The sequence below is a fragment of the Carassius auratus genome, unplaced genomic scaffold, assembly GCF_003368295.1.
Source record: "Carassius auratus strain Wakin unplaced genomic scaffold, ASM336829v1 scaf_tig00030671, whole genome shotgun sequence".
In the NCBI taxonomy this organism is placed as follows: Eukaryota; Metazoa; Chordata; class Actinopteri; order Cypriniformes; family Cyprinidae; genus Carassius; species Carassius auratus.
Window position 1 is genome coordinate 9,978 of NW_020525872.1, and position 15,203 is coordinate 25,180.

At 36.4% G+C, this 15,203-nt stretch overlaps 1 protein-coding gene across 1 annotated transcript; it reads left to right on the forward strand.

Annotated features, from left to right (window-relative positions):
• Nucleotides 1-5,824: 5,824 nt before the first annotated feature.
• Nucleotides 5,825-14,730, forward strand: LOC113080287 (supervillin-like; the record flags this gene model as incomplete). The annotated part of the gene is made up of 7 exons (XM_026252486.1): nt 5,825-5,863; nt 7,996-8,059; nt 9,697-9,788; nt 9,889-9,946; nt 10,278-10,441; nt 11,673-12,396; nt 13,908-14,730. Coding segments are annotated over 7 exons (1,253 nt in total), but the record flags the coding sequence as incomplete, so codon positions are not given.
• Nucleotides 14,731-15,203: the final 473 nt, after the last annotated feature.

Below are 15,203 nucleotides of genomic sequence, written 5' to 3' on the forward strand. Positions count from 1 at the left end.
GCATTTGTGTAGTGGATGGGGTTGTAGAGCTGTAGGGTAGTAAAGCTCTGTCTGCAAAGGCAGAATTAAACACCCATTTATCAACAGCAGTCAGTGCAGAAAGATGCTTTCTGTGTGCAGATGTAGTTATGGCATCTACCAGTGGGGCAAACTGGCCCATGCAATCAGACAAAATATGTCCCCCTTGCTACAAATTTAAAACTTTGGCCAACTCCATTATAGACTTAATGTGACACTTTCTTGTTATACTTAAGCTGTGTTCGACAAGTGTGTGTTTGTAGGGATTTCTGGACTATGTGAGATTCAAGAATGTGTAATGCAGAAGAGGAGTGAAGAGCACAGTTTTATGTATAACCGCTCAAATTAATGATCAGAATTAATGCCTTGTGGATTTTTGTCATTTATTTCCTGTTTTGAGCATGTGTTGATGTAAGATCAGCTATTTACCATTACTGAGCCAAGAACAACTCCTTAACAAAGTTCTTGGAGACATAAGGCCTGCGACTGATTCAGACTCTTCACAGCCTTATAAGAGCAGAGAATGTGAGTTCTCACTGTTTGTAGACCTCAGAGCGTACGATGTGTTTAGACCCGAATACTAGTGTTCGCATACTCGCACTATCCACATACTGCTTAATCTACTGTTTTTTCCTTAATTATACATAAAAACACGTTATCTTTTACACAATCTTTTTTTATGTATTTTGTTTATATTAGATATTTTTTTTTATTTTATTTAATGTATTACCCCTTTATACAATTTTTGTTTTTATTTCTTATCTTTTCCTACATTTTATTTTATAGTTATAGCAGTAAATGGTGTCTAGTTTTTTATTTATTTTTATTTTTATAAAGTCCATTTGTTTTGAGATTAGTATTGGATATATCTTAACCTTTTCTACAGTTCAGTATCATATGAATAATTCAATTATTGTCTTTTAAATATTAAAAAAATAAAATTGAGATTAATATTTGACTTACACACACACACACACACACACACACACATATATATGTATATGTATATGTATATGTATATATGTATATGTATATATATATATATATATGTATATATGTGTATATATATATGTATATGTGTGTGTGTGTGTGTGTGTTTTTTTACTAGATTGAAACAAGCCAAATATTCATATTTCTAAATATAAATATCATATTTCAAAGATTCAAAGACAAATGGAACCCATTTACTGAATTGATTATACGTTATAAGTGCAAAAAACCCACATTAACAGATTAAATAAAAAATATATATTTTTAATCTGTTAATGTGGGTTTTTTGCATTCATAATTCAGTAAATGGGTTCCATTTGTCTTTTGAAATATATTTATATCTTTTGAAATATGAATATTTGGCTTGTTCATATATATATATATATATATATATATATATGTATATATGTATGTGTGTGTGTGTATGTATGTGTGTGTGTGTATGTATGTATGTGTATATGTATATGTGTATGTGTGTGTGTCACTAATTCATTTGCTATAAAGTCTGAATCAAGCACGTTTGGATAATGTGTTGCATCGTGCATTGTTGACTGGTTATATATTTCACATTTTGCTAAAGTAGGCTCTCCTACACCATGGATCAGAAACATGCAAAGACTGTTGAGAATAGGAATAAATAAAGGGTATAGGAATAGACAAATGCTTTTTAAGGAGAGCGATGTTTGAATGAAGACAGAACGATGAGACATATGGAGAATAATTTTCAATCCAGGACTGCATGTCTGTCTGGGAGCTCAGCCTGTAGTGTTTAAGACAGTTGGAGATCCACAGCTGACTCGTGTCTGTAAGGTATGTTCGACTGCTTGTTCTCACAGCTCTGTCTGTAGTTCAGCAGTAATTTAAACAAACCTCATGCTGCCAGTGAGCTCTCCTTGTCCTAATAAAGGCAGAAGATGAAGACCAGAGCGACTGGAGAATGTAGTCTGAATGAACTCCTCCTCCAGGCTGTGCTGCGACTGCGGCTTGAATGTACGAAAGAGTTTTTACAAGATTCCAGGAGTGATAAGACCATTTTTCTGCTATCACTGACATCTCATATTTCCATAACGGAATGCGTTTTATTGCTGTTGATTACATAAGTTTGCATTGGGAACGAGAAATTGGGTGACTGTTGGACTCCAAAGTCAAACCTTAATTTTGACTGATAAAGCATAATATGTCTTTTATTTTTTTATTTTTTTTGTGTAATGTGACTGTATTATCATTCAGCTTTTTAGGTAAAGTTGAACTGAATTAAAAATTACATTTGGAAGTAGTAAGACTGAAATAGTATTTTCTTGTAAAGTGTACCCATCACTCTGGTTTACTGACAACTTTGAGAAGTATATCTGCATGCAAACAGTATAGGCCTACTTGTGTATGGGAATATATACTAAAATGCAAATCTCAACTACTTGATTGTTTGTATCACCATGTAACATAAACTATATGATTACTTAGTCACATTAAGCAGATTAAAACTAAGTCGGTAAGGTATGAAAATGATAAGCAGTAAAACCACTTTGAAATATGGTGTATTTTGGAAAGTGCTGTACAAATAAATTTTAATTTAGGTCATATGATCAGTTCTTTAAAAGAGAAAATGTCCTTCTATTTCTCTTTTTTTTTTTTTTTTTTTTTGTAGCTTAGGAGATAATTGAGGTCTCTGTGTTTAATTCAAGTATCAACTTTCTCAAGTTACTTCTCATAAAATTCCATCAGAAAAATAAAAATACACAATTTGAGCAGCAGTGCTTGTCATGCACTGTGTGACATTTGTTGGTGTCTTCATACATCAATTCACACTTGTTTCTCTTGCATACCTGCACAGTGCAGGGCTTTACAGCGATCTGAAGGGCTCATGCTGATAAATGTCAAGGTAACAGCAGTGTGCCTCTATGTTTGAGCGTGGAGTGTTTAGTGATCTCAAGCTTAGGTCCAGGCATTTGTTGTTTTTGTGCGATGTTCTAATGGGGGACTTCCCACAATGCTTTGATGTGGTTCAGGCTCAACTTTGTCTCATGGAAACAAGATTGTTGCTTGGCAATGGCACTAGGAGTTCCTTCTTGAGTGATGAATGCATGAAATCAATCACAGATTTGAACGTGCCTTCATTGTGATGTCATAGACTACAGTTTTTCAGCTGTCTTTTGGTTTTCCTCCTAATTTTTGCTGTTTACATTTCGCATCGTTGAAGAGGTATATAAATTAGAAGCATTGTAAATGACAATCATGTATCAAATGAGTTCAATATAAACCTTTATGGTTACTGATTGCAATATTGAAAATTTTTGGAAAAGCAGTAGTATTGTGATTTTATTATTATTATTTTATGTAAATATATTTAAATAATTTCTTGTGATTTTAAAGCTGAATTTAACAGTTTTTAGTCTTCAGTGATGCATGATCCTTTATCATATGGTGATCTGCTGCTCAAGAAACATTTCTTATTATCAGTGTTGAACACAATTGTACTGTTTAATATTTTTGTTTGAAAAGAAAACTTAGAAGGACGTTGTTGATTTGAAATATTTTGTCATGTTGTCTTTACTGTCAGTTTTGATATTTAATGTGCTGATTTTAATGTGCATTTTGTCTTTCTGACCTAAAACTTTTAAATGGTAGTTGTCTGCAAATATGCAAGTATTTGAGAGTATATGTAGAGAAGACATTGTTAAAAATCAGTTAATTTATGCTAAACAATTAATAAGACTTGCCCTATTATTGTGCTCTATACAGTAACACCATCAGATAAGCATATATTATTATAACTTTGTCAACATCTCACATAAGTTGTTGTATGTCTAGTTTGTTTTTTTGTCCATTTGTTTTGCATTGTCCTTGTTATTTTATATTGTTGTAAAATCTGTGTCAAACAGGGTATTTTGGGGTGTATGTTTATGTGACCTAAAACACACAGCCCTGTGTAACCAGTTTCTAACCTCTAAATTACCAGAATAGACTAGAGTCATAACTCCTTGGCTTACTGGAAGCCTTGAGTCTTATTTGTGCTTCAAATGTAGTCTCTAATTCTGCAGTCAGGACAGGTAAATAATAGATATCTCCTTCATGACATCACCTACTTTATCATAAGTACTTCAAAATTGTGTTAGCATTGCATTTATCATACAGTTTGTGTAGCAGAATAAGCTAAGGGAAAAGAAAAGCTAGAGGTATGACTTCCAGGAGTGAAAGGAATATGATAGATGAGCGAGGGAGTGTGGTGAAGCGCAGAGCACATGCACAGCAGAGCTGGATAAACAGAAGTTAAACACACCCTCTTGAGGCCTCTCAGCCAATCACATCACACATTGCCTTATTAAGGGCAGCAGTTCTTGAGTGGTCCAATAAGACAGGACAGAGAGATGGACATGTTTGCATGTGCTTGGCTTTTCTTAAAAACACAGCAGACTAATTTTTTTTTTTTTTTCTAAAGCTATGATATTTGATCATGAAAGTGTCTTTTGATTTATTTGTATTAAGCTGTACCTTTTCAAAACAAATGAGATGACAAATGTACCATTTAAAGCAGGTCTGTTGTTATATAGCTAGCTATAAACATGTTAACATGCCCCGTCTGAGTTTTCCATGTTGTTTAGTGAGCCCCAAAGGACCTTTGGCTATCAGTGCTCCCTCTAGTGCACACTATGACAAAGTCAACATGTTATAATACTTTCACACCTATTTGTGGTGGTTTTAATAAATGGGCTTGCTATATTCTGTGTGGTTGGTCTTTCATTCTGTCGGTCTGAAGAGATGTTCATGCTAACAGTGATTTGCAGCAACTTAGTGGCCGGCAGTCCATTTTAAACATGATCCAGATGCAGCTGGATACAGCTGTTGACCGGGAATCAGTGTTATTTTAGAGATACTGTACTACTATTATCATTTGTATTAATAGTTAAAATTGGCTTTAATTTTTCAGCAAACAATAACAACACTGGCAGAAATGTTAGCAACTAAAAAAAAGTAGTCAGCAATTTTCAAAAATATTCAAAACATATTGCCATTTAAAACTACCAGTCAATTTGATCGATTACATATTAATAATACCACAAAAAAGCAAGTATCGTAATGCATGTAATGTCATATGTAATTACAGCATGGAGCTAACTATTCGATGCTAACCAGCTAAACATTAACCTCTTTGGCAACACCGCAGAAGTAGAACCAAGAACTGTGCTCATAGCAGTTGGCATATAAACTCAAAATTACATGGAAGATAGCTTTTGTTGTTTAGCAGTCCTTTAGTGTGCATTATAAGAATACACCATTTTCTTAACGCATCTTCAAAAAAAAAAAAAAAGCCAAATAAATGATAATCTTTGTTAAAGTAAAATAAGTTTAAGGAATGTCAGACCTAATTAAAGACCTTCATCTTTGCATCACCGAGTATTTGTGACTCCAGGATTGCTGACGCGTGTGTGTTAGTGTGTGTAAATGTAGGAGCACTCATGTCATAAGTCCAGGAATCCACTGTGCTCCCACAATCCACTTTTATCATCCAGGCTAATTTCTGCCTGTAATCAGATTACTGCCTTAGCACCCCTCTCTCTGTCTCTCGCTCTCTCTCTTTCACTCTCTCTCTACCACCCTCCCGTGTGTTTGCTTTAGCCCTCCAGTTTTGCTTCGGTGCATTTCCATCACGTTGAGTCTGTAAGTGGCGATCTCTCTCTCTCTCTCTCTCTCTCTCTCTCTCTCTCTCTCTCTTGCTCTTTCTTCATCTGTCTGAGCCTGTGATTAGGTCTGTCGGTCCTTTCCCTCTCTTTCCTCCGTTTTCTACTTTCCTTTCCATTCCAACATGTTCCAAAACCAGTGGATTACTATCTCAACCACGTCACTCAGTGTAGTCAAGGTAAGTCTTTTCCTGGTTACTGTTTCCAGACAGTGAGGTTGATTGATGGGGATCTGAGTAAAAGTGGTTACCTGGTCATTGATTGAATAGTTATTGTTATATAAAGGAACATGAACTGTTCGAGGTCATGTTTGATGGCTTTGTTTATATCAGTTTAATATTGTGTGAAAATGGTCAAACAAGCCAGAAGTAACTCTTGTTCTGTTGAAGATTTATTGAAGAGCATGAAGATTGATTAATTGACCTGAAGAAGTCTAAATACTTGTGGTGCGCTAAAGGTTGCTGTGAACTTCAGAAGTGATGGTCCTGCCAGACTAATTTTTAAATTGTCTGTATCAGCTGATGACTGTTGCCAAATGAATCAATGTGGTGATTCTGAGTCAGTTGAGAAAATCTCACTGTCTTCTTGTCAGATCTGTGGATATAAAGTATGCATTAATATATATATATATATATATATATATATATATATATATATATATATATATATATATATATATATATATATATATATATATATATATATATATATATATATATATATATATATATATATATATATATATATATATAATTTTTTTTTTTTTTTTTTTGCACAGATGAGGAAATAATGTGTAAAGTAAATGTTCAGTTTAATTAAGAAATGTGTAATGTATGAAAACAAAAAAACATTGACAAAGCATTGCGGGAAAAAAATTATTCCTTTTTTTTTTTTTAAATCAACATTTAACACATGCATTGATGTTGACTTTTTTAATGATTGTTCATCAAAAGGTTAATAGTTGATTTTATTTTGTAATAAATGCAGCCTCTGTGTATAAGAGCCTTTGACATCATGCTCATCAGATAGTAGCAGTATCAACACCAGCCATCGAAAGACTTATCATTCAGTCACCAAACTTAAATCAGGTCTCACTGAAGTGGAACAGTAATGGTCTTTAGGATCCCAGTCTGTCTAAGACGTTTTGTGGGTTTAATTTTTGTGACGTTTAACTTTATCTCTTCATTCCAGCTGCCAAAGTTGATTTAATGTTGAATCTGTAGTGCCTGCAGATGTCACACTGAAATGACCCCAGACTCTGTGTCAACACTGTGTTAATGTGCTAATGGCAGGTCGTGGTAATTGCTGTTTTGCTGTCTACACATAAGATCATAAAATCCTTCACCCAAACCTTGTGTGGAAGTGATGTACTGTGTTTCTATCCTGTGATCTACATGTGTTTTAAGTAGCGTGGACCCTCGAGCAGGGTCTATTTTTTTTTTTACCCTGATCTCCCAAATAGTATTTTTAGACCATGCCTTGTTCTTCTCGTCTCCTTGCTGCTAATTTGTGGCTGTCCGCTTCCTGACATGATTCTCTGGCGACCCTGGGACGGAAACTCATTCACCAGATTTGATTTAAGTTAATTAGGATGTCTTCACACCCACGTTGACTTTGTTCTTCTTAGCTTGCTCTTAAAGCTGTCCCTCCCCAGCCCAGGTGCTCCTCTGGAGGGGGTAAATTTATCAGGCAACCCTCACTGGAGGATGTTAAGCACATGATGGGTCTCAATGGCCAAAACATGAAGTCAAGAGGGAATGTGTTTGTTGGCTACAGGTTGCATATTTCTGGAGAAATATTCCATTTAATTTTTTGTTTAAGATAAATTTGTATTTTTCCTGAACTTGGGTTGCTTAACTTCACTGTAACTAAGCAACATTAAATTACTGTGCACAGAATTATTCAAGTTGAGATGCCAAATTCAGTGATGTGATGTTAAGGCCCATGTACACCAAGAACGAAATCGCAACGAGTGTATTATAAGCGAGTTACAATTGTATTGTCTGCTGCGTTAAGTGCTCAAGCTCTTTAAAATTGGGTGGATTCTGACTGAGAATGTTTTTTCATTGTTATGAAAGTGGTTGCAATATTGTTTAATTATAGCGCCATTAGCATTGTTGTGTGAACTTTCCTTATAATCAATCAAATTAGAACTTTGTTTACGACTTTATACAGTAAGTACTGTTGTAGTAATACTACTTGTTGTGAACAGGCCTTTATGGTCCATTTGATTTTTTTGATGTCTTTTGGATAGATTTGCAGAATTGTCTTGTGAAAAGCACCTAAGATTTTGTCTTGTTTCTTTTTACAGGGTTTGTTAGTGAAGCTTCTGCTAAGATCTACAGCCCTGCACTGCTGAAGAAAAGAGCAGCAAGGTCAGAATCCAATCATCTCGCAATTTAAAAGACGATTTAGTTTTGACCCAACTTTTTTTCTTTGTTTTAAAGCTGATACCATTAGCTGAATTAAGTACTGAATTAATCCCTTTATGGTCTTCAATACTTAGATCTAAAGGAATTTAATAAGATGCCATTAAAACCCTTTAGAGTTGTGATGCACATTTCGGGAAAAATTAAGGGGTAAACATTTTGCTTATTTGTTTACTCAAAACAGAACCAAAACTATAGAACTAAAACATATTTTAGTCATATAAACATTCAACCAGTGTTTAAAAAAAAAAATCTGAAGTCCAAAATCTAGTCAGAATTTGTATGTTTATTTACAGTATCAGAAAAATCTAAGAATATTACATTTATTTAAAATAAAATGAAGCACTTTTGAAATTCTTGATTTCTTGCACGTTACGAGGGTTTTATTGAATGGTGATGTAGTGGTGTGAGGTTTGTTGATACAATATTACAATAACATCCCTTCACCACATTTCTTCTGGAAACTTTTAAACTATATTAGCATTTAAATGTATATTTAGTCATTTAGCAGATGCTTTTGTCCAAAGCGACCTACAAATGAGGACGACAGAAGCAATCAAAAATAAAAGTTTTGGTTAGTCTAACAGTACACAAGTTTTTATTTTATTTTTTTTTTAATTTTTTTTAAATCTAATAAAAAGAAAACCAATTGAATAGAGAATGCTAGAGGGTCATTTTTTGTAATAAATAAAGAGAAAACCAGTAGATCGAACCGAAAATAATAGACTATTTAGCCATGGCTGGTTTCTAACTCATTCAGTGGTGTAAGGAAGTATATACTGTGGAATAATTGACCTGAACTCTTTACTAGTATTATAAATGATAAAAAATTGACAGCACAACAAGGATGTAATGGCCATTTAACTTTTGGTATGCATTAATGTTCAATAATTCAATTGTACAGTCAATTATTACTCCTTTTGATAATTTCCATATTGAGCGTGTCTGAAAAGTTTCTGTGATTGCAATCTAAACCTGTTTAAGCTCTCATTGGAGTTCTGCTGCCCTGCGTATGAGATCTTTGTGCATAGCAGCATGTGTAGTGATGGGTGTGCTGTAAACGGGAGTAATTGGAGTGTGCTGTTTGGGCTGGCAGGACTGGTACCATGGTGAAGGGGAACTCTAGATGTATAAATACCCAAGGAGCTAATCTATTCCTGTGGTGAGATTCAAGTAAACATTCAAGACTTTCAATGCTAATTCAGCTTAAAATGTCACACAGGAACATTGGTAAGGAAGTCTGGAGGCAATCGGTGCCAAATCCGATTTTTCTAAGGTGTGCAGAGATTAGGTGTTGGAAAAGTCAACATAATGAATCAGTTTTGGAGTTGTGGCCAAGCAGCTAGCCGAGTATATTGTGGTATGCCAAGTAGGACATGTTCCTGGGTCAACATCTTTGTTTATCCTAGAACAACATTGCTATTAATCAATCTGATTTTAGGGTTAGGGTTACACTTACCCAAATTCCAGTCTCCTTTCAATAAGTGCCAGGAATGACATAAACATATTATGTCTACTGACATGAACACGTTTACTGAAGCTCTATTGTTTTAAATCATGAACTCTCTATCTCTGCCTTACAGCTTTGGTGTGGATGACAGGACATCACTGGTTAAAAGTACAAACCAGAGTACAACAGAAATTGATGCAAACATCCTAGCTGTACTGCCCAAAGGTGAGAAATGCTAATATAACATAGTGCTTAAAGTTGAAGGACAATGATAATGATTTTTTTTTCTTAAAGAAGATATTTACCAAAATGCTTGTCTTTTTAGTTTCAGAGCTAAGGAAGCAATTTGAAACCTCCATCAAAAGTGATCCAGAAATGAACCGGTACAATAGACTCACAAAAATCTTCAAAATAACATGGCATTCCTAAAGCTCAAACAGTTGAAGGTCATGGGTTAGATTCCCATTGAATGCATTAAACAGTTAAAATGTAAAAATGCATTCAAGATGCATAAAAGTGGATGTAAAATGACTGAAAATGCATATAGTCAGTGTTGAGATGTTACATTTGAAAATGAAATGCTACATTTATAAGTAACCTACATCTTTTATGTTACATTATTACTTTACAAAAAGCACTATTATGGTTAGGCTCTCTGTCTTCCAAAATGTCGATTTACCCCAGAACTGCATATAATGGCTTCTTATCATGCAGGAAAGAGAGAATTGCACGAAGGTTGGAGGGGATTGAGGCTGATGTTCCACCTGCTCTTACTACAAGCATGCAACATACAGCTGGCCTGGTGACCAACCGACTACTGGAGGAGGACACACCACGTTATACACGTGCTTCAGATCCCAGCGATCCAGGCATTGTGGGTAGGTCACCACAGTTTATTTCTGTAAGCAGACAATAAACTGTACAGTGCACAGCTAAGGCAAGAGTCCCTATTACGATTGCTATTTGTTATACTGTTATCTCAACAAATCTCCTTAAAGGGGTCGTGAACTATGAAATCAAAATGCCCTTGATCTTTTGACATAAGAGCTCATTGTATTATAAAAACATTCTGTAAGTTTCAGAACTCAAAACTTTATTGTTAGTCTAAAAACAGCTCATATTGAAGCCAATCTGCCAAAACAACAGATTGTGGAATGTGCAAGTGTTGCTAAACACCGCCTCCGCAGAAGATCATCAACACCTGCTTCTACATCACTGCCTGTTTAGCCCCGCCCACCCATTTATACATGTAGTGGGTAAATAATGCAGGTCTGTGCAAAAATTAGAAATGGTGTAGAAATGGCTTGGAAGACGACAAGATGCTGTGCAGTGCCAGGTTGTGGAAAAACAGCCTGCCTTCTGGTCCCTTAGTTAGGAAAGAGTGGATGATTTTTTTTTTTTTTTTATGAATTTCCAGATCGCATCACTAAGAACTTGGTACTTTGTTCACTTAATTTTCCCATGGATTAATTTACAAACAAGGTACAATTCGATGCAGATTTTTAGAAAGATTGAAACTAAAAGATGATGCTGTGGTAAATGTATATTGGATGGGACAGTAATGTCACACTGTATTTACATAGTCACTATTGCTTTATCTGTTATTACAGATCATTTGATATGTACTGAGAATTTGTGTTTTTATCCTAAATCACAGCAGTGTCCATCTATGAGGAATGTACGATGTCAAATATACACACGTTAGCCAATAATGCCAGTGGGAGTTTATTTCCGAGTCTACAATCCGTCACATCTATTAAAACCGAGTGTTCAGATGAGGGGGTTAAAAACAGGACAGAACATAGCATATTACTTCTAAATTATTATGTATTTTGATGTAAAATAACACTACTGTATGTAGAAAACATTATAAGTGGACCTCAGAGAACAAATTGATAAAGGCAGTTCATGACCCCTTTATACTTTGGTGCGTAGGAAAAGCAGTATGGTATTGCTTTTATTAGTAATCTGATACCTGGTGGACAATAAAACAGCTGGAAAAAAATCCTGTGGATTTACACTGAACAAGGTGCTTACGTCATTTCTTGAGCCCACAAAATTTTAGAATTTTGTTGGTCTACTACTCACTTTCTATTTGTTACATTACAGTGCGACGCTACAGCCGTGATGAGATAGAAGCTCCTGAGCGGCAGTCCAGAGGTCGAACACGTCCAGATCCACAGTTGTCCGCACACCCTGAGCCAGTTGGTCCTACGCCAGCTGGTTCTGATGCAGCCAGCCTCAGCTCTAAAGCCGAGCGGATTGCACGCTACAAAGCTGAACGTCGGCGACAATTATCAGAACGTTACGGAATTCTCCTCGACCAGGAGGTGGATCTGGATTACACACCACGCTACACACGTGCACGAAGAGAGTCTGACCTGTCGGACAAAGGGGCTCCTCCTGACAGGGGACGTGGTGAGAGCAGGACAAGGGGCGTGGCATTGCAAGAACAGGAGGAGGGGCGGGACCGAAGCAGCAGCAGGTCTAAATACAGCAGTTCAGGAATAGGGCGAGTCTTCATGCCTTCTGACCCCGCCCCCAATCCTGCTCCTCCTCCATCAGGCTTTGATGCTGAGCGAGAGAGAGAGAGGGCAATGAACTTGGAAAATTATAGACGAGCACCTGAACGAAGTATGAAAACACGCCCACAGGAAGCACCAGTTCCAATGGAAACAACATCAGCCCAACCAGCGAGGGGTGTCGCTGTTGTCACTGTAGCAAGTTCTCCTAGGACAGCACGCAGAGCTTCGTTACCCACAACACGGCATGGCATCTCTCCTGGAGACTTGTTCATCGAGCAACAAGCTCAAAATATCCTCAACAGACAGGGGTAAGAATGCGTACTCAGTTCTGGATCTTAAAAATGTGTTAGAGGACCTTGTTTTTGATTGTGTTGTTTTCTTCCTGCGTTGGCATACTTCCTTTTAAAACACCAAGTTGGTATGGAACTTGCTTTTTTTATTTATTTTTTATGTGGCCGGTTCTCTAATCAGCGGTAAATTGTGTGATTTCATGTAGAGCAGCATTTACCCAATCCACATTCATCAGCCTGCATCTCTACCTCAAAGTTAACAGGAACATGGGTAGTTTAATGGGTTTGTGAATTATGAGTAAGGCAATTAATGATTTTTACAAAGTCTGCTTTACAACAAATACTCATAAGAAAAGAGCCTTACTCCGATAATGCTGAAGCTCTTAAACATACTCCAGGTTAAAAAAAAAAAATATTGCTGAATGGACCATCTTTTGTGTTTAGTCAGGTTTACAATCATGCCAAAAGCTGGTGAGCTGGGGTGAAAAACTGTTCACTGGACATCAGCAAGAATTTCACTCTAGAGCTCTGCTGAGAGATACTGCATTGCCCACTACATTTAAAGCTTAGTCTCCACATAGCAGTGGATGAGAATTGCAAATTATTTAGTATGACAATAATTGGTTGTTTCCAGACATTCATAAAATGTATCTTGATGTAAGCAGAGAAGAGCAGCATATTTCTTCTGAGGGTCAGATTGCATGTTGAGATTTGTTGTGTAGGTGAAAGTTGTTGTTATATGAGACTCCTAATATTTTATAAAATGATAACTTTATTACTCTCATATCCAGATGTGTTCTATCTGAAGTGTTACATAACAACCATTGAGGAGAAAGAGGTCCAAACTGATGAGATCATTGTACTTCTAAAGCTGGCCACTAGCTAGAGGATTTTAAGGCTGATTTTAAGCCCGATTTGCACCTCGTCTATAGCTGAAACTTGACAGCCACAAAAATGCCACGAACGCAGAATACATCACCCATATTTTTTAATACTTTTTTAATTGTGAAACTGATACATGCTGGGAGAGCCAGCTGACAACGTTGATTGTCTCCCTTTTTTTTTCTTCTCTAATCACGTTTGATCTAGTGTGTCTCCATGAGATCTCGTGTCATTGTGAAATCGTTCCTATGGTCATGAAGGGTGTGGTTTCGCGTTCTGGTCGAATTGTCAAGTGTGCACTTACAGTGGACTATAAGGCTAAAAATTGGATTATAAGGATTAAAAACTCTCGACCATAAGGATTAAGAACTCTGTCTCCCATGGTTTTAATTATCAGTTAAGATCTGAAAATCGTCTAGTGGCGACCAGCTTTAGGCAGTAATGAGGAACCTTACATGAAATTGAATAACTATACACGAAAGAGAGGAAGCAATCAGGAAAAGAAGACCGAAGTTTTACAGTATTTGTGTCTTCACAATGGTCTCCCTTTCGATGAGGACTAGTAAAGCCACAAGTGTGTTTTGTTAAAGTGCTGAATTTCATGCTGTTACTGTGATAACTAGGGTCTGGGCCTCTGTGTTCTTTAGTTTGGCAGCTCTCTCTCAGAGTGAGTGGTCCCTCAGGAGAGACACGGACAGTGAATCATACTCTCAAATCAACTGGCCATCCAGGTATCAGAGTGGGAGTGCAACCCTTTAAATTTCCCCAGTTGACCCGCTAACTCCATTTTCCAACACTTTACCTTATATCCTACGAAGTCCATGCACTCAAATAAATTTGCATAATTTAGATTTCATTATCTTTGCTTTCTCCATATACAGTCATTGTAGATGTTGGCAAACATTTCCCTTGTTAATCCTCTTCATCTTTCCACTGTTTTTTTTTTTAACTGTTGACCTTTGCCCTTCACTAGAGACCAGCTCCTAACAATAAGACTTGGCTTCATTCCTTTTCAGTTTTTCACTTAAAAAAAACAGGTGCAGCTTATTTGTGTGTCGTGGAGTCACTGCTGGCTGAAAGATTGCAAATAAATGGTTACAAGTCCTGCTATTGAAAAACATATTTCTGAACAGAGAATATGTTGGGTTTTAGTTTTTTTTATCCCCCTGAATGTTGAACATGATGTCAGGTAAAGGTTACCTGTAGAATTTATTAAAACATAAAGGGCTTTTGCACCAGAGGAACCTTTTCATAGTTCCTAGAACTACTGCTGGAAGTACCCACTTTTGGCACGTTGTACCACAGGAATTAGTAAGTTTTAGTTCTAGGAACTCAGTTTGGGGAAACTGAATTAGCTCCTAAACATCGGCTCACCAGCATTTTTAAAAAGCCAAGTAAAAATGTTTACTTCATGAACATGGAAAACAGTGTTAATGGCATTTAGCTACCTGTTGTCTGCAGCACTGTGTTCTTTTCCTCATACTTGAAGGTACGCTATGTAACACTGCAAGTTGTCATGGGAGATTCAGTCAATTTTCATGCCCTTTCAGTCACATAAGTTTGTTTACATTCCTTTTTCCTCATTGTGAAAGCCACAACACACAATAACAACAGCTACAATCATGGCCTCCTCCATTCACTGGTGGTTGATGTTTGTAAATATGGCTGCGAATAAGGATGTCGCTTTTGGCCATTTCAGAGTTCCTGCTGCTGGTACGAATGCACCCAGGAAAACTGCCCAATGGGGAAATAGGTTTTCTAGGAATCAACATGCTAGTTAGTTCCTAGAACTGAGGTCCTAGAACTACGTGGTGCGAAAGCCCCTATGCTATTCTAAGATGAGGATCTGGTTCTTATTCTTGATATGTGGGACAACATTTTTTTTAATCAGTCATCATCTCTAATAAATTTGATGACACTCTCTCTCAGGATGATAGTAGGTA